At 43.7% G+C, this 20,179-nt stretch overlaps 1 protein-coding gene across 1 annotated transcript in view; it reads left to right on the top strand.

The window, feature by feature from the left end:
- OXCT1 (3-oxoacid CoA-transferase 1) overlaps window positions 1-20,179 on the top strand; it is a 128,924-nt gene that overhangs the window by 92,852 nt on the left and 15,893 nt on the right. The window contains exon 14 of the mRNA XM_053914550.2: window positions 9,911-10,000. Coding sequence (XP_053770525.1) covers window positions 9,911-10,000 — 90 coding nt within the window. The remainder of the gene's footprint in view (window positions 1-9,910; window positions 10,001-20,179) is intronic.

Raw genomic sequence — 20,179 nt, 5'->3', positions numbered from 1 at the left:
TATTTAATGAATTCAATTAAATAACTTACTTATTGTATAATAATATTTAATCATTTTAAGTTAAAAAAAATTTGTTAGTGTCCTGGAGTGCTTGCTCGATGCACCGATATTCTGTGGGAGGCCCGTAAGGTCAGGTGAGCTCACTGAGCCAGGTGGTTTGATCTGTGTTTTTGTCTCTGCGGAGTTATGAATAGACTTTGTGAACACGGAAGCTATAGTTTCAGAACAGAGCTGAGAGTAGCTCAGAGTTTTGCTCCTGCTGCCCATTTTACTAATGCAGCAAATCGAAAATCGGATTGTTAGTTTGACCCTCTACAAAGTAGTTAATCTCTCCAAAGTGCCTCATTTACAAACACAAAGAAACTTAGTCACACACTGATGGTACCTTAGCAAAAGAAAATGTGAAGGTTCTATATTTCTAACCACTAACTTAATAAATGTTCATTACTTTCCTTTACAAGGTAGAGTTAATGACCTACAATCAACGTTCTGTACATGGGGTTTTTTCTTTACTTGGAATGATGGGGTCTCACAAGTCAACGAGCAAGACAGTGTCGAGCGGCGTTTCTACTTTTACAGAGGCGAGAATCAGCGTTAGTAGCTAGGAACAGAACTCACTTTTTCTGTTTGAAGTTCATTGCTCTCTTCAGCGCACAGGTACTGGTGAGTCGGCGTGGATGTGATGCGTCCAGTCAGAGGTCGGCCATAGCAGGACAGGTCCTTGGAGGCCGCTGGCCATGTTTTCAGTCTCTTGTGGGGGGAGGTTGGGCAGAGAGCCAACAGGGTGCCTCTCAGGATGAAAAATGTCAGTTAAAACCACTGTGTGGCCTTGCCAACCCCTGCCAGTGGGCCATCAGCCCCGGTCTTAATGCAGGTCGTGGGGTGCGTTCCAAAATGGTGATAAGAACAGCTGCCATGAGAGAGGCCTGGAGAGGTCCCTAACCTCATCTTGTTGGTGGGACAGACAGAAGCACACGAACTTTCTCTGGGAAAAGTGGTCATGATTTGATTCCTAAAGGACAGGCTGGGTACACTTGATAGCAGGAGGGTGGGCGGGGCTTCACCACATAGCGAGTTGCTGTGTGCCCGCCACTCACTGCTCTGGCACAGAAATGGGAGGACTGGGGAGTCAGGGTGGAGGCCAGGTTCTCACGTGCCTGGACGCCAGGCTGAGGTGCTTGGGCTTTTCCCTGAAACACGGGGGAACTAGGAAAAAGTTTTAAGCAGAGGAGTGATGGTGGATGCTCATTTTACAGACATTATTTTCATGGCTGTGGGTTGGAAGGATTTGGGAAGGACGAGGCTGGACAGAGGTTCCCTGGTAGGGATGTTGTGGCAGCCCCCTGGGGAGAAATCATAAAGCTCTTAGCTAGGGTGAAAAAAGGTCAAGTTCAAGAATATTGGGAAGATTGGAGTTCTTTGTGATTGAATGACTGATTGCACACAGATAGCGACAGAGAGGCAGGAGACTAGGAAGCTTCTGATTTGGAACTTGGGGTGGTGGTTGGCCATCAAGTGAGAGAGGAATTAGTGAATAGATGAGATTTGCCTTAAAAAAGATGCCTAATTTGGTTTGGACCACACCGAGCTGAGCCATGTAATAATGAACGTAATATAATAGGAGTTTTTATATCCCACTGACATGGAACCGAACGAGTGTCCCTGTCTGGCCAGCAGTTCTCCTCTGGGCAGTAATCCGGTGACCGAGCCTCCTTCCATTCTATGGCTCTACCTTTTTCAGCATGTGGTTGGCAGAAAGGGAAGGAACATAGAGCATTGTTCTTGTGGCCAACCCCAACTTCAAGGAAGGCTGGAAACGTAGCCTAACTATGTGCCCACGAACAAGAAGGTGCGATTTTGGGAAGCAGCTAACAGACTGTGCTGCAGGGGCGACTGGGAAACATTTGGACATTGATATCTGAAACTTGGAGCAAGGATCTGAGCTGGGAATGTGGCTTTAGGCATCCTCAGGGACAGGGCAAGTTTATATCCTGAGAGCAGTACGCTCTGAGAACAAGTAGAGGCAAGAGCAGGAGGCCAAGGACAGAGCTTTTAAGTTGGTGGCACACACAGGCAGTTGGAAAACAGATGCTAGGGAGGAGCTGAAAGTCTCAAAGTAGGAGCCATTGTACTACTGAAGCTCAGGAGTGCACAGTCTCAAGGAGTTGGTGAAAAACGGTGTAGAGTGTGCCTGCTGAATCTGCTGGTTGAATATGAGAGACCTGGTTGAGTGGCCCTCACTTCCAGGGCTAGAGCAGGGTGGAAGGGGATTTCAGTGCTCTGAGAAATGACCACAGAAGCTCAGAGAGGAGGAAGATGGAGACCCCGAGCAAGCAGGACATTGACGAAACACGGGCCCAAAGAGAGCAAGGACAAAAGAGAACTTACTCAAACAAAATTCTGAGTTTATCCAAGTACTGCTTTTTTGACATCATTTTAGCCCACATTATGATCGATAACTGATACTCGTTATAGGCAATTTTGTTAATTTACCTACCAGTAGACTGTAATTATGCTTCCAGTGCCAGATTAGTTAGTTTACATGATCGATTCACATCTCCTGGGAAAACAGTGACTCTCTGAAAGAAAAGCTGCATTTTTCTTGGTTATGAATACAAAAAATATAGCATAGAAAAAAAAATAGTCAGCTGTAACTTTGCTAAACTAAGGCAAATTGTGCATCTTTTATTTTCCCTAATGAAGGGAGTTATAACCTGACTCTTTGTGTTTAAACAAATGTTACTATGTTCCTTAGTCTCCTGTAGCTGGGAACCTGTGTAGAGGCCCTGTTCTTTCCTAGAGCCTTTTTTAATAATGGGGAAGTGAGACGGAAACCAGGAGGCTTACATTCGACTGGAGGTGGGTATTAAATACTCTACTGTGTAACATCGAGCAAGCCCTGTTTTTATTAATAGATCACTGCATAGCTGTCCTTCCATTTCACTTGCACCGATTCACATTTCCAGGGAGGCACCTACTACTAGTTTAAAATGCTTTAAAAATTGTTTCTATATATTCTGTTTCTCCCTTCAGACCAGAATATTTAGAAGTAAAAAAAAAAAACTTCATATAAGGCATTGTAATTTATATACCAATGATAAAGGTGATGGCAAGAATAATTTTTTGTATGTTTTATATTTTATTTTGAACAGCACTTCACAGAACTGTTCAAATGTACCAAAATCTTAAAATATCACCAAAAGTCATATTCAGACCTTCAATTGTTATTTATTTGGAAGTGCAATTTAATATTTATACTTTGATGCTTTGAGGCTTTTTAATGTTATTGCATTATCAACAGAGTTTCTTTAAAATTCTGATAGTAGGAAATAGGATCAAATTAAGTAGAATATATTTAAAATAATGATTTAAGTTTCTATTTTCTAGGAAAATGTAGATAATCATATTCACCTTATCTTGGTACCTGGCTTATAATAAACCCTGAATAAATATTTATGAGTTGCGGATAATGCCCGAGTTAGTATTTTTTCTTTTGAGAAAAGGTGTGTAACTATTATAATAGAGCATGCAGCACTTCTAGCTCTTCTTTTTTGCAGTATTCTTTCTATACCTGATATCGGGGTCAGTCCTTAAGTGTGAAAAGATGAGCTGGCTATGAAATGAGTATCCAGCAATCATCTCTCCATTATTCTAGGCAGAACACACTTCAGAGTGGAAGCTGCACCATTCAAGAAATGTGTTTGCTGATGAGATTTTGAAGAAAACCACACTTTGTCTCACTCTGGCCCAGAGCTTCAGGCATGCCCCAAATCTCTTCGTTATAGGCCTATTTTTCTCCAAGTATCACTTTCCCCCTTGTAATTTATTTTCAGGTATATTTTTAGCTCCTTCACCTCTCTGTTTTATCAGCTTCTTGTTTTGCATATTAAAACAGGAAGTTGGATGTGGGGAGGGGACATGAAGGTGGAGGTGAGGTCAGTATCTCACCTGTGTAAGTGCCAAGCAGCGCACTTGGGCATCTGGCTGGAGGAGAGTCACAGTGGCCCAGTGTCCGGTGCATATCCACCTTAAGAGGCCTGCTCAGGGCCCTGTTCTTTTGTGTAGAGGAAGCATTTGGTTTTAATTCCATACCAAATTCTCACCCTGGACCCATGGAACTCATTTGGGAACCACACCATCTCATGTGGCTGCTGTAACAAATAAGGCGCTCAGTTTTGTTGGCTTAGTACCCTGTACGTTTCCCCCACTCATACTGAACAGTGCCCTGTGGTTCTGAGTAAGTGGGCTCTGCTGCCTGCTCACTCAAGGACCGAGGCTGAGGGGAGCTCACTTATTTTCCAAGGTCATGTGTCCAGAGTGCAGAAAGCAGAAAAGAATGAGGATTGCCTGAGAGAAGGTTTTGTGGGCTAGTTCCTGGAAATCACAGGTATTGCCTTGCTCTCCTCCACGGCCTGGCCTGCAGACGCAGGGCCACCCCTAACTGCAGTAGCAAACCGGGAATGCAACTAGTTGGGACCATGGTGAATATCCCTCTTGTATTGAAGAGTTTGTCTTTTATTTGAGATAATTTTTAAGTGTTTTTAATTACAGTTTATATTCAATATTATTTTGTATTAGTTCAGGTGTACGGCATAGTGGTTAGACAATCACATACTTTACAGAGTGTCCTCTGTTATTTCCAGTACCCGATGGGCACCTCACATAGTTATTATAATATTATCGACTATATTTCCTATGCTATATTTTATACCTTCACAACTATGTTGTGACTACCGATCTGTACTTCTCAATCCCTTCACCTTTGCAGTGCATGAGGATTCCCTTTTCTCCACATCCTCGCCAGCACTTGTTTGTTGGTTTATTGATGGTAGCCATTCTGACAAGTGTGAGGTGGTATCTCATTGTGGTTTAAATTTGCATTTCTCTGATGATTAGTGATGTTGAGCATCTTTTCATATGTCTATTGGTCATCTCTATGTCCTCTTTGGAGAAGTGTCTATTCAGGTCCTTTGCACATTTTCTAATTGGATTTTGTGTGTGTGTGTGTGTGTGTGTGTGTTGAGTTGTATAAGTTCTTATTAGGATGTTCACTCCTTATTAGATGTATCATTGACAAATATGTTCTCCCATTCAGTGGGTTGTCTTTTCGTTTTGTTAATGGATTCCTTTGCTGTGCAAAGACTTTTTAGTTTAATGTAGTCCCATTTGTTTATTTTTTCTTTTGTTTTCCATGTTCGAGAAGATATATCAGAAAAAATATTGCTATAAGAAATGTCTGAGATTTTACTGCCTATGTTTTCTTAGAAGATTTTTATGGTAATGAGTCTTACAATTACATCTTTAATTTATTTTGAGTTTATTCTTGTATATGCTGTAAGGAGATGGTCTAGTTTCATTTTTTTTGCAAGTATCTGTCCAGTTTTTCCTATGCTGTTTATTGAATAGCCTATCTTTACCCCATTGTATGTTTTTGCCTCCTTTGTCAAATATTAATTGACTATAAAAGTGTGGGTTTATTTCTAGGCTCTCTATTCTGTTCCATTGATCTATATGCCTGTTTTTATGTCACTGCCATGCTGTTTTGATTACTATAGCTTTGTAGTATAGTTTGATATGAGTCCTCTAACTTTGTTCTTCTTTCTCAAGATTGAAGGCTATTCAGTCTTTTGTGGTTCCGTATAAATGTTTGGTTTATTTATTCTAGTTTTGTGAAATACATCATTGGTGTTTTGAGAGGGACTGTGTTGAATCTATAGATTGTTTTGGGTAATATGGGCATTTTAACAATGTTAAATCTTCCTATACATGAGCATGGTATATGCTTCCATTTATTTGTATCTTCTTAAGTTTCTTTCTTTGTTATCTTGTAATATTTTGATTACAGGCCTTTTACCTCCTTGGTTAAATTTTTTCCTTGGGTAAATTGTAGGTATTTTTTTTATGCAGTTGTAAATAAGATTGTTTTCTTAGTTTGTTTTTCTGATAGTTCATTATTGGTGTATAAAAATGCAGCTGTTTCCTGAATATTTATTTTGTATGCTGCTAATTCACTGATTTTATAAGTTCTAGTAGTTTTTTAGTGCAATATTTAGGGTTCTTTATATACAGTATCATGTCATATGCAAATAATGACAGTTTTACTTCTTCCTTTCTAGTTTGGATGCCTTTTGTTTCTTCTTCTTGTCTGATTGCTGTGGCTACTACTTCTAGTACTATGTTGAATAAGAGTGGTGAAGGTGGACATCCCTGTCTTGTTCCTGATATTAAGGGAAATGTTTTAGTTTTTCCCTATTGTGTATAATGTTGATTATGGGTTTGTCATATATGGCTTTTATTATGATGAGATATGTTCTCTTATTTCCATTTTGATGAGAGTTTTTAATCAATAAATCATTGTTGGATTTTGTCAAAAGTTTTTTCTGCATCTATTGATATGATCATATGATTTTCATCCTTCATTTTGCTTAGGTGGTGCATCACGTTAATTGATTTGCACATGTTGTACAAACCTTGCATCCCAGGAATAAAACCCCCTTGATCATGGTGTATACTATTTTCAGTGTGTTGCTGGATTTGGTTTGCTAACATTTTATTGATGATTTTAGCATCTGTGTTCATTAGGGGATATTGGCTTATAATTTATTTACTTTATAGTCTCTTCATTTGGCTTTGGAATTAGGATAATGCTGGGCTTGTTAAATGTACTTGAGAATCTTCCCTCCTCTTGAATTTTTTTGAATAGTTTGGGAAGGAGAGGTGTTGGTTCTTTTGAATGTTTGGTAAAATTCACCTGTGAAGCCATTTGGTCTGGGACTTTTGTTTGTTGGAAGTTTTTTGATTATTGCTTCAATTTCATTAGTTGTACTTGGTCCATTTAGGCTTTTTCCCATCTTGGTTCAGCTTTGTAATTTATCCATTTTTTTCCTGACGGTCCAATTTGTTGGTATATAGTTGTTCATACAGAGAGTATGTCATAATAACATTTTTTCCCTGCTGGTATAAAATGAATTATTTCCCTTTAGTCATTGGTTCTCTTTCACAAATCATTTGGGAATCAACATGGAGGGAGGCATTTTATTTTCTTTTTCCAATCAATGAACATACTGAAAATAATAGAAAAACCAAATATTTGAATGCTTCCCTGGTAACTTGCTAGAAATGCTCTCTATGAGCAGGTGCTGCTGTTCTCTTTCCCATCTGGTAGACTTCTTTTGTGAAACACCCCCTCTGGGAAGTCCTCCAAGACTCTTTCTTCCACACTTCCTGTTCTCTGCAAGAATTTGAACATTCCTATGTCAGTTTAGTCTGTTTGTCCACTCATGTATCCAAGCACTTGTAATGAAAAGAAAAGAAAGGAAGGAAGGAAGGGAAAGAAAGAGGGAAGGAAGAAAAGAGAGAGGGGGGGAAAGGGGGAGAGAGAGAGAGAGAGAGAAGAAAGGAAGGAAGAAAAGGAAAATAAAAAAATGGAAATTTACTCTAGCAGAATTACATACCGAATAGCACAAGGACCCAGGGAAAAGGCACTTAGCTCTGTCTGCCCTGGGGGTGAGGGGGAGCTGGGGAATGCTTTTCTAGAGGAAGAAATTTGGTCTAAGTCTCTAGAATTTCTCATGGATACTTTCCCTCCCTCAGACAATAAGGTTTATGAGGCGAAGAATCCTAGTTTGATAATCTCAAACTCCAGCACCTAGTACGGGGAGAGGTTCATACTAGACATTCAGTAAACTAAATTGACTGATAAAGACTTAAGTCAACAAATTTATAAACTTTACTACAGGATTTTCTACACATTACCTCATGCACCCCTCACAACAGCTGTACAACAGGGCAGATAGTCTTATTCCTGGCTTCTAGGTAATGAACTCAAATTCGGAGGGATTTGATGTTTTGCTAACATTACCCAATGGGTTAGTAGAATAGACCTCAGGTGTTCTGCATCTAGTCTTGTATACTTTTCACTCCTGGAAATAAGTATTTAAGTATGGAAATAGCGTTTTGAAATTTGTAGCACGTGCTTCGAGGGTGAGACCTGAGACCACCCGAATGTCTTTGAGTAAGGAAGGCTGTTCTTTTGCAGTGAGTCAAGCAGGAATGCTCTGCTGAACAGAAACAAAAGGTGGGCTCTTCCGTCACGTTGTAGAGCTCTCTATACTCCTGCCCCCACAGTGGTTTGCACCCAGTAGGTGCTCTGTAGATGTTTCTTAGATAATTGACAATGACTGAATATATGTAATTCAGAGTCACCTCAATTGGACAGAGTCTGAGCTTCTGTCCTAAGCTTTTACCTCTAATCATGTGTCACAGGGGACAAAGTTTGCCTGTGGTACAGTCGCATTCACGGGATGGTGTTTTCTTAATTCAAGGCCTTTGAACACACTGGCTTGGTTTTCTGGGGCTTTGACGGCTTCCTTGGCCTTGGGCTTGCACCCTTCCAGCCCTCCCCAGGAGCCTGTCTGTGGATGCTCTTACCACAGCACATCAAGGCATTTTCCAATGGACTTGCTTTTGTGTCTTTTGATGCTGTAAAAATCTCAAACTTCCTTAGTGTGGAGTTCATGCTAGACACTTACTGCTTTCATTTCTAACTTACCCACATTTCATACCATAAGACATCAGTATTGTCCACAAAAATATTACAAACTGGTGCCTGACTTCATAAAATTGCCACTGACCAGGGATGAAGGCAGGGCTTACAGAAGTATGAAATTACACATTGGCCTCACCTCACACTCACACGCCTGAAGACAGGTTCATTTTGTACCGCCCACTCCTTTCCTGCTCCCGCCGCCCACACCTTGCCAGAGGCTGCCCATCTCGGGCAGTGGCAGTCTCCAGACCACCGATGCACCCCGAGTTCTTGCTTGGTCTCCTTTGTCCTGCACATCTAATTCATGTTCATGCTGCGTTGCTCTGACCCCTGAAATGTTTCTGAAATCAGGGGATTCGAGACTGTGTCTTAAACTCAGGTGGGAACGCTTTGCTGAATCTCCATTTTTAGCTATGAAATCACAGGAAAGGAGCGGAGAGCCCTGTAAGAGTTTACTGTTAAATATACACAAGGACTTGCATTAAAAAAATAAACTTCGAAGGAGGTTTCAATGTCAGAAGACATTCTGCCCTGTATACTTGAGTAAGAATTTATTGCATCATCTCTGGAAACACTTGCTTTTTTCAAAACTCTGTCCTCAAGCAATGAAATAGACGGTGGGAATTGTTCTGTGCGTGGCACGTGTGGGTGGTCGGTGCCTGTTTGGTGAGTGAGGACATGGACGGATGAGCGAAGACAGAGTGGGCCTGGTGAGAGGGTCCTGGACTCTGCTCCCGTCTTCTGTTTTTGCTGAACAGGAATCTCTTTTTCATTTTGTTTGGGTTTGTTTTTCTGAGAGTGAGATAAACGTCAAGTTTTAGAACCCACCTTTAATATTAATCATTACTAGGGACACACCATGACATCCGTGCCTCAGGCCACTGCCGAAGGGCATTGTATTCTGCAGAAAATCCAAGGGAGCGCTGTAGAAAGGGTCTATAATGGGAGGCTCAGTGGTGCCAATTATGTGTGGATTGTGTGTTTAAAACAAAAGAAATGGATGTCAGGGGCAAGTGGATTTCAATCTCATATTCTTATAGTAATGCTAATGTTCCAGAATTCTGTAAAGGTTCTTAAAATTTTTCTTATCTGTTGATTGTCTCATGCTAATGTTAGCCACATTTAATAAAAATGACATCATAATATTTATCCTGAACTTATCCTTTACCCATAGAAGAATAGAGTAGCAGAATATTAAGGTTGTAAATCTTCAAGTACTAAGCAGTGAAGGCCAATGATTTTTTTCTCAATGAAGGCAATGATTATTCTAGTGGGTTATTCTTGCAAGATAATTTTGTTCAGCCACATGCTAAAAACGTGAAAGACAGAGAATTACTTCTTGTTTTCTGTTTCCGCTTGCAGGGGAAGATGGTGAAAGGGATGGGAGGTGCTATGGACCTCGTGTCTAGTGCCAAAACCAAAGTGGTGGTCACCATGGAGCACTCGGCAAAGGTAACGTGGTCTGCCCTTGGAAGTCCACAGTACGCGGAATCCTGCACACCAGGTCCCGGGGCCGTGGTTTGTCTTCAGCGTGTTCACGTTGATAGCGTTTATATTTTGAGAAAAATATTACGGGTAAAGGCAGTTATTTATTATCCGTTAGTTACACGGTTGTTTAACTTCGAATGGAGCACAGATATCAGGGCATTCTTTGATTATGTGCCTTGGAGACACATTAAAAGTAAAAGCCATAGTGTCTTCAAAAGCAGTGAAAAGATGTCAAGGCAGATGTGTTGATTCAGTTTTTAAAATGATGATAGGGGTTGCTATCTGTGTGAAAAAAGAGAAACAACAGAATATAGGTTTTCTTTTAATAACAGTTATTTTCAAATGGACAATATGGCCTCTTGCCGAGGCTGTGAGGTGCCATTTTGAGGAGGTGTTAGAAAATTGTGGACTTGGTGATAGCAATGGTCCTGATTGTGAAAAGTGTGATACTTTTACTTTAACAAATTATCAAATACTTATTGAGTGCCTGTTAACAGCTAGGCACTGCTAGGGTTTAGCAGTGGCCGAAAGTAGACAAAATCATTGACCTCATGGAGCTGACATTTGATGAGGATGGTGATGAGGGTGATGAGGATGGTGATGGTGATGATGGTGGTGATGATGGTGATGATGGTGATGGTGATGATGATGAGGATGGTGATGATGCTGGTGATGGTGATGATGAGGATGGTGATGATGATGAGGATGGTGATGATGAGGATGGTGATGGTGATGGTGGTGATGGTGGTAGCTTCCATTTACTGAGCTTACTGAGTACCAGCAGCACACTGAGCACTGGTGTTTGTGCGTACAAGCACATAAACTTGATCACAGGTATCTGACATGGCTCCAGAAACAGCTTCCAACAGGCTAAGTAGCTGGCCCGAGGTCACGTGACTAGTGGAACTGAGGGTAGACCCGGGGCCTCTGACTCTGCCGCGCTGTCCAACTGCAGAGCAGAGCTAGCCGTGTAACTGTCTTCTGGATTCCCACCTCAGGGTCTTCGAACCAGCTGGGCTTGGCCACCTTCCCGACCTGAATCCATGGGCTTCTGGTGATTTCAAAAAGTTGATATTGGCAACTTTTTCTTCATTTTCTATGCGCTTTGTCCCTTCTCCGTTATAATTCTTAACTTTTAAAGCAAAATCTACCCATTCTCCACCTTGAGATCTGCTATTTTGAGTGGAAGCCGTAGTTGTTGGCCCTGTTTTCGCTTAGTGAGGTAGCCCAGGGGGAGATCACGGAGCTGGGAGATTAGCATCTGATGTGCTTCCCGCGGGGGAGTTCTGTTGCAGAGTGCTGTGTGCCGTGACATGGTTCTGTTGCAAAAACTAATAAATACGGAATTATGGTGAATTGTTTAATAAACAGTGGAAAGTGAGCAGTGGAATACAAATATGAAACATTGGAAATGAAACCAACAGAGGTTACTTCTGAGAGATGCCTTACGAAAAAGTGTGCAGAGTGGTTCATTTCAGAGGCAAAAGGATGCCAAGTATGCAAATGAAATCCAGCCCTTTTCTGAACATTGTGTCTTGTTTGGACAACACTCTTTCTGACTTTCCTTCTGCTGTTACTTTAATGTTGATGCATGGGCACTGAGGTTCGGCTCACTCCAGGTTATTTTCGTGCATTAGTTTTCAAAACATTAGCCTGTATTTAGCAAATTCTTTCTCTTTTTGTTTCCAATGTTTTTTTTCCCCCTCAGCTGGAATTTTTGATTGAGGAAAATAAATGGTGTTTCAGATGTCTGATCAGAAATCCCTTATCAAAGCTTTTCACAGAAGCGGAGCGTTTTTTTGTTACCATTTCTTCTTTTTCTGCTCACAGTGGGAGAAGTGGCATTGAGTTTTAGAACAGAATTAAAGTTGGGTATGTATTTTTCCTTAGATACTTCCACTTGAATGAACTAACAAAAAATGTATTTGTGATTAAAATAATACTAGTGATTTGTTCACACTTAATACCTTGAAAACTAAGCAAGAGAGGTTTCTGTCTGGGCCGGCTCCACTTTTTGCCCATGCTGCTAGTACGTTTTGTTCGCCTGCACTGGTTGCTGGCCCAGCGCAAGGCGGTGTGGAGACGCACCCGTGTCTTTCCTGCATCGTCGAGGCTGTGCAGCAGAGAGAGAAGAGACAGGTGTTTCCCTCCAGGTAGCCTGTCCAGGTAATGATCTGTTCTATATAGACATGCCAGGTAACTTATGCCTAACGATTAAGTGAACAGCCTAGAGGACAAATCTCTGGAGTTGTATAAGACACAAGAGTGAAAAATTTTGCAACAAAGAATTAAAACCTGAGAAAAGAAATATCTGAGGCTGCTGATTTTTTTTTTTTGTACGTGGGTGGAGCTCTCAGCTGGTTTTCAGGTACAACCTTTTTTTACTCCATCTTAGGGAAACAGATGCAGGCTGCTTATAAATATTACCTTACCTTTAAAAGCATGCTACTTTTTGTTGTTGTTTTAATCAAAGAGAACTCTTTCCTGGGAAGCCTGTGCAAGCAAGCAGCGGCTGCTGGTATTGGAATCGTGGCTGCTCTGGAGCAACCCTCAGAATGGTTCCCTGCCTTCCAGCTGCCTCTGGAGACTGGACGGGGGGGCCCTGGGGTTGCCCTGGCCCTGCAGCACAGCTTTACGCTTAGACATCAGAGCAGCAGGCGAAGTTGCAGAGTAGACAAAGGTTTCGGTATCCAGCCACCTTCTTTCTCGAACTTCTTTTCATCTCTTGGCGTGTCCTTCTTCTGCCCTCTAAAACTGGGAAGAAAACAAACAAAATCAGTTTGAGTCCTTATGCAGTTCAAGGTTCTGTGCTTGCCATCACTCTTACTGAATCTCATTAGCCTCCCAGTGACCCTGTGAAGCTGGGACGGAGGCAGGTGAGACGTGCCTGGATATGTGGCAGAGGTAGGGGTCTCACTCAGTGTGGTCCAGCCTGTATCTGTCACCTCGTGTCTGCCGCATCCTCACCAAAGCTACCTCTGCTCCAGCATCCCACCCACACCTGCCCTTTACTGGAAGCTTTAGGTTTCAGAATTACCTCTTTTTCTCTTCATTTTCCTGGCTAAAGCTCTCCTTGCTTTGGTGAGGTAGGTATCAGCAAGGTACTTCACACAGTCTGCGAATCTGATTGTGTTCGTTAGTATCCATCTCCCCTTCTTCCCTTCTGTATTAGAATCCTCCAAGTCTTGCCTGGGCACATACATACTAGCCCGATGACAGACTACAGCTCCCAGACTCCCTTGCATGTAGATGAATCCATGTGACCAAGTTTGGGCCAGTGGCATGTGAGCCTTTGCAAGTATGTCAACTTTGAGCCAGGTCCTAAAGATAAAGCCAACTTCATTGGCCTTCCTTTGTTCCCCTCCCGGCTCTCTGCAGCAGCAGCGTGGGACCCACCCTTGTAAACTGCAATCCTAGGCTCACAGAGCTGCCCCCCCAACCCGGCTCCCTGGTTGCCCTGTCCCCTGCTTTATGAGTTCCCTCCCATCGGGATTCCTCATAACCCCACCCTGGGCTCTCCGCTCCTCTCACCCTCTGCACCTTTCTTGGCTACTATCTAAGGTTTTGGCACCAACTATTATTTTTCGCTTTGGAATCCTTATTTTCACAATGCAATTCCACAGTGGAATTCTCTGATGCGCTCTAGAACTGTATGTGTTTCTTCCTTATTAGGCAACTTCATAGCTGCACCTGGTTGTTCCACACCCACCTCCACGAGAGCACACACACATGGGAAATCATTATCATTTCCCCTGAAACCTTCTTCCTTCTGCTTGGCCCAGCCATAGCAGGGAGGGCCTCCCAGCCCCCACCTGGTGCTGTCTGCCCCTGCCCCCACACCGGGTACTGTGAGTAGCACGTCCACAGTCCTTCTGTAATCTGCACCCCCTGTGTATTTCTGCACTCCTAGTTTAGGTTCTTGTCACATCTGCACGGATCCCTGTTGCCATGTCCCAAAGGTCCCCATGCTGTCAGACTGACCCTCCTTTCTGGCCATCAGGTGCCAGAGTGAGCAGCTGCACACTGGAGCTTCCTGGAGGCCACGCCACGCAGTTCACGCTAGCCTGCTGGCATTTTGCCCACAGCTCCCCAGCAGGCTACCTGTGCCCCAATTCCAGGGCGTCGGCTAGGCTATGACCCCCACAAATGCATCGTGGTGTTTCCTGTGCCCAGGTTCCCTTTCCCTCCCAAACCGGCTCACTCCTACCTCTACACAATCACACGTAAGTGAGCCAGCATTTTCTGGCTGTTGGCTTAGTGCCTCCCATCTCTAGATTTTACGAATGACCAAAGGAATATGCTTTGATGCTTCGTCTTGAAATTTGGTAGGATTGCCTTCTGTGAGCATGTCCACTTGCTCGTTTATGAAGGAGTCAGATCTTTATTGAGGACCCCGCAGCAGGCATCATAGTCGGGTCTGAGAAAATAAAAAACGTAAAGACCTGATCCTTCCTTGAGGCGGCTCAGAGTCTCACGGGGACAGTCATGGAAATCAATACTTAAAACAGAAGAGTGTGTAAAGCAGAGTACGAAGAGCCAAGCACCCACTTCCTTTAGAAGGGAGCTTTGCATGGGGGGTAGCATTTGTGTGGAGACCCAAAGGCTGGACCAGCGTTGTGTCCCAGAGAGCTGCAGGTCAGGGAACAGGCCCTGGGGTGCAGGAAGACACACGTGTTGAAGGATGTACAGTGAGGTCCCTGTTGTCAAAGGGCAAACAGAAGAGTTGAGTGGAAACACATGCACACACACAGTCTGCTTTCCATCCAGTTGGTCAGAGTGATTTTTTTACAAATATAAGCCAATCACATCACTTCTTCCTCATCTCAGAAACTCTCCATGGCTTTCCATCTCACTTAAACTCAAGTTCAAAGTCCTTACCTTTGTCTCTGAGGCCCTCCATGGTCTGTTGACTCCGATCCTACTATCTGATTCTGTCTACCACCATTCTCCCTCTCATCCTCTGAGCTCCAGCCATACTCTTTTCTTATGAGTTTCTAGAACATTCCAAACATCCTTCTCCCCCCCACCCCACCCCCTGGGGCCTTTGCACTTGTTCTCCTCTGTGCCTGGGGTGCCCCTCCTCAGACTCCTGCATGGCTCGGGCTCAGTTCACGCAGGTCTCTGCTCAGAACACCAGAGGAGCTTTTCCTGGCTGTCCTATGATACAAAACAGAAGCCCCCCACTTCTGGTGACCCTTCACCTCCCTTCTTCACTAGGATGTGAGTTCCACAGGGGCAGGGGCTCTGTCTGTCCTAACAGCCGAAGAGAATCATGCCAGGTGCACACGAGGACCCATCAGCTCTCCGAATAATAATGGTACTCGGAACATAAAGGCACTTTTCACTTTTTCCAAGCAGTTACATGTTGACTGCCTTTCTTTTATCATTATAGTACTCACGTGAGTACTATAATGGTTTCCCTTTCAAAGACAAACACCGAATTCCACAGATGTTAAAAGTCAAGTGCAAAATTAGGGTGTAAACTAGCTGAGAATCCATGCCTTCTGCCTCTGGTCTCCTTTTTCCCCTGCCAAACTTCTCAGTCTGACAAGTACCGTCCCCACTAACAATATAAAGGAAAGTGCTTTGTTCTCGGAATTGCAGACTGGAAATGTATTCCTGAGGGGCACAACTTTCAGAGCACAAGAGCGAAGAAATTCAGTCAGAGTTGTCATTTATTGGAAACAAGCAAAGCTTGAGAACCTATTTTAAAGAACATAAATGAGCTCTATTTCTAAAACAGGTTTAGATTTTATTTTTATTACAGTGGGAGGTCTGGATCCCGAAGGGATAAGAGGGATCATAATTATATTGTCATGTAAAGTTGAGAATAAACCTTTGTGAGTAATATTTTTATTAAGTTCAATCTGTGTCTGACAGCGAAGGTGTCATGTGGAGATCTTGAATGCTGTTTTACCTTGTCTTCCCTTTTTGGGGACAGGAATTATAAAAAGTAAATGAGGTTTATTTAGGACCAAATATGTTACCAAAACCCAAAATATAGGAAAGATTTTTAAAAAATCTTTTCTGGGAAACATTTTCGAGATAATTTTCAGCAACCTTGAAAAGTATGCCCAATAAATAAAGTACTCCTCTGTTAAGATAATTGATAATTAACTTTTAATTTTTTCCATTCATAAAAGCTTGTGCACATTTTATATTTTTTAAATATTTCATGGCTGAATCTATTTGGGAAAAAAATTTACCTTTAAAAATACAAATACCTTTTTATTTCTCTCTTAATGATGGAAATACTTGCAAAATCATGTTATACTAGTGGGGGGGAAGCAGAACACAGTCCAAGAACCAATAAACCTCTTTAAAATGTCTTACGGAATTTAATTAAACTAATAACTTTACATTCTAAGACTGCGTGTGCATAGTTCTGGAAAGGAAAACCGATGCTAGGAGCAGCTCTCGAGGTTCCCACAACAGTTCGTGAGTGGAAAGGGAAAGTAATTCCTGTTAGTCCCTGGGCTCTGCCTGCCTTAGGCTAGAGACCATCCCATGCGGTCTGCAGAGGGAGAGCAGAAGGCCAGGGCACAGATTGCTGTATGACACGGAAGAGAAGTGTTCTCCTGTTCAAAGATGGCAAAGCCCCGAGACTGTTTTCAGGGAGGTGGTCCGCTGTGTTTGTCTTCTCGCTCAGCGAGTCTTCCCCTTGAGACTGTGCCGGAACCACAGCCGTTATTACATCCACTTTATAAAAGCCATTTATAATGGCAGCTGTTCTCCCCTGCGGAGCTTGCTGAGTCTTTCTGGTGAAGTCCTAAGTGTGTTTTTGGAGTCCCTGTCGAACAGGGGTAAAGGCCCATAAGGGCAGGCTCAGTGTGAGTGACAGCACCCTCCTGTCCTTTGACTCTGTGGGCCTCGAGTTTCTTTATTTCACACATCCCGTTGCTCTTTGCCATGCGCCACGTCGGTCACCGCAGTGAGCTGACAGTCGTGTGTCTAGTAGCACAGTGTCCCTGATACTTTATACCGGGGGCAGAGGGAGGCGGGTGAATGGGGAGAAGCACTTTCACAGGGTTTCAGCCTTGAGGCTGTGGGAAGGAGGAGGACTCAGGGGGCAGTAACAGTTGGCCTTCTCACACAGGATTTTGGCAACGCCCAAGGGAGACCTGTGGTAATTTTTGTTGTGCCACCAGACAAAGACCTGGGTATTCTGTTGCCAAGTTCAGCTTTGGTAGCCCTCTTTTCAGCAAAGAAAGGAAGCCTTGAAGCTTTAGGAGGGAGCCACACGAGCGGCAGAATAACCATCATTCACTGTCTCTCTCCTTACTCACAAATCTGCATCTTTCAGACTGCAGTCTGGAGAGGCCTTTGCGCCTCCCTTTGATCAGGCCTTTATCTCTCTCTCCAAAGCCTTGTAAGCCCCTCCACACACTCACTTCTCCCTGTGCTTCTCCTAGCGAGCTCAGGTGCTAGGAATGCACAGATACGGATCTTAGGGGGGGAAGGCAGCCTCTGGTGGTCCCTACACTCAGTCACGTGGTATTTCACAGCTCCAGTTCTCTAGGAGTTCCAAAGTTATTATATTCAGACAGCATTTTGGACCACTGTGGTTGTTTGCACAGTGCTCCACGCATTGCAGTACATGCCGACGTAACTGGTCTCAGCGTTCAGTGAGCCCGGCGTCTAGCAGTGAAGGGGATGAAGGAAGGCTGAACAGTCACAGCATGTGTGGGGGTGAAGGGAGCACTGGGGTGTCCCTGGGACGTTGGAGAGGGGATGTTGGAGACAGTGTCTCCAGGGAAGATGACACCTGAGCCAAGTCCTGAAGAATAGGCAGCGTGTTGCCATTTGAATGTGGGGCGATGGGGTACACGGTGAATTGTGTTTTGGGTAGCATGAACGAAGGTGTAAAGACTCGGTGTCTTAAGGAGCAACCAACTTCTAAAACTTGCCTTCTCTTTAGGTCATCATGAGGGCATTCCCCAAGTAGGTGCCTCGAGGAAGAAATATATTGCAGCCGCATTTAAGAAGCACCTAGCAGGAAAGACGGCCACAGAGTGGGGTTTCACGTGAAGCAGCATCTGCAGGGTGTGCTGTGTTGCCTGAAGTGAGTGCAACGTTCAGTGCAGGCATCGTCTGTCGTGGTCGGGAGAGCTTGCTCTTCGGGATTAAGTTTTTGCGAGAGCAGGAAGCTTGTTGTAATGATGACAAGGGTGTTTGTTATCGTTTAACCAGCGTTGTCTTTTTCTGAAGAATTTAGGCCCTGGACTTCATGCAGATATCTAAAGAATAAAATTGAGGTCAGCGTGAAGCAAATAACAGAGAGTCCTAAGGCCCTGAGTGACTTAAACACAGGAGGGTGAATTTTTAGGGCTGGCATCAGGCCTGTCAGCCCTGAAGGGGGAGAAAGTGAAAAGAGCTGGAGGAGCAGGTGGAGGGGAGAGATGTAGCTCCTCACCAAGGTTATGATGAAGCTCGCAGACCCGGGCACGATGAAGTCCGGAGCCCTCGGTGATTGTAATGCTGCACTTTCGAGCTGTTCCTCTGCCTCTTCAGACATCTCTCTGCGGGGAAAGCAGCACAGCGATAAAGTGAGCAAGAACCCCCCACCCTGGGTATCTGTCTGCACGTGGCTCCGACCCCTCCTCGTGTACTGTGCCGCCTCAACAGTCCATTCCATTCCTACGGCGACCTAAGTTGGGAAGACGAGGCCATTGAAGAGAAAACTACAGCACAAAGAATTGAAGGGACCAAATGACTGTGAAGTGGCAGAGTTAGGAAAAACTAGGTCTTTGGACTTCTCATATATGGTGTTCTTTGCTACCACACTGCACTCTTTTTTAGGATTTATTTTTAAATGCTAAGATCTCAGCATTTATCCCTCCTTTGTGGATCATTAATCTATGCAGCTGCCCGGCTGTGTGCAGGGCTCAGCCTGGCGTGATTGGAAGAGCGTGCCCGAGTGGGAGTGGGTCATCCCCCAGCTTCATGGCTAACTGTTGTTGAATATTGAAGCTGCGACATTCTGTAGTCTTTCTGTGTTTCATTTTCTCTTTCTCCGTGGGCTCTGTATGTTTTGGAGCCAAACATGAGTGGAGTCGTCTAGCTACATTGTTCCCACTGCAAGATGACCCGTGGTGCCAGTTTCGTGGGCCTGCCTTGTGGCCTGCCCTCCTGTGTGATGCGGTTTCATTGGTTTTGTGGGTCTCTGGAATTGTATTTAGGCCAACTTTATACAGGAACTTAAAGCTGGCAGTTTGTAGATACGTTCGATGTGCGCTGTAGAAACAGTCCTACCTAACGTTTATTGACCACTTACTGAGTGCTGTACACTTGCGTCTGTCTCGTGGAGCCTCACAAGAAGGCGTTGTCGATGGGGTGGCTCAGGAGCCTTCCACAGCTGGTGTGGAGCAGAGTCAGGCTTTGCCTGTAGGTGCTTTGGCTGCAGCCTGCCCTGGGAACCAGAGGCTCTACTGTTTACACAGAAAGTGGTCTTTAAAGGCCTCTGTTGGTGAGGCACAGTTAATTCCGTCCGCTGAAATTCATGATCCCTCCAAAAGCAACGTTGGTTTGTTTATTAACATCCAAGGGGCTGCTTTCACACTAGATGTAGATCTTGCTTAAGTAACAAGAAGGAAAGTAAGGGCTCCCTGCAGAGAACGTCCTTCAAAGCAAAGGCTCACAGATTGTTCACTTTGTTCGCGGGCAGGCCGGGAATTCATTGTGACGGGCCTCATTTCAGTTACATTAAATGTAAGGAGACCTGGCAGCTGTAGAAGTTCGAATAGTCACCGTTAATTTCAGCTCTTTAATTAAGCTTCTGTGACACGTGCACACTCCCTTTGAAATCTGGAAAGGAAAAGAGATAATTAAAAATGAAGTGAAAATGAGGTTTTATTTCTACAGCTATAAATTTTCTTATACAGTAACATCCAGAAGCATATAACTTGTTATTAAAGGTATAATGTCTAACCACTTAATATGTATTTAGCACTAGTTTTCACTAAATTAAAGTAATAGAGTTTATCTTTTTTTGAAATCCACCCATGATTCCCAATAGACTTCCCTTTTCCATCTCATTCATTCAGAAAATCGTGAGTTCCTTTAGCGCTGTGCCCTGAGTTTTAATTGCGGGTGCGCTGGTGAGTTGGCAGGTTAGCACAAGGAGTGAAATCCTCCTAGTTAAGC

The sequence above is a fragment of the Desmodus rotundus genome, chromosome 1 (assembly GCF_022682495.2).
Source record: "Desmodus rotundus isolate HL8 chromosome 1, HLdesRot8A.1, whole genome shotgun sequence".
Lineage (NCBI taxonomy): Eukaryota > Metazoa > Chordata > Mammalia > Chiroptera > Phyllostomidae > Desmodus > Desmodus rotundus.
The sequence above is the reverse complement of the archived record's forward strand: the minus strand, read 5'-3'. Positions and strand labels throughout refer to the sequence as shown.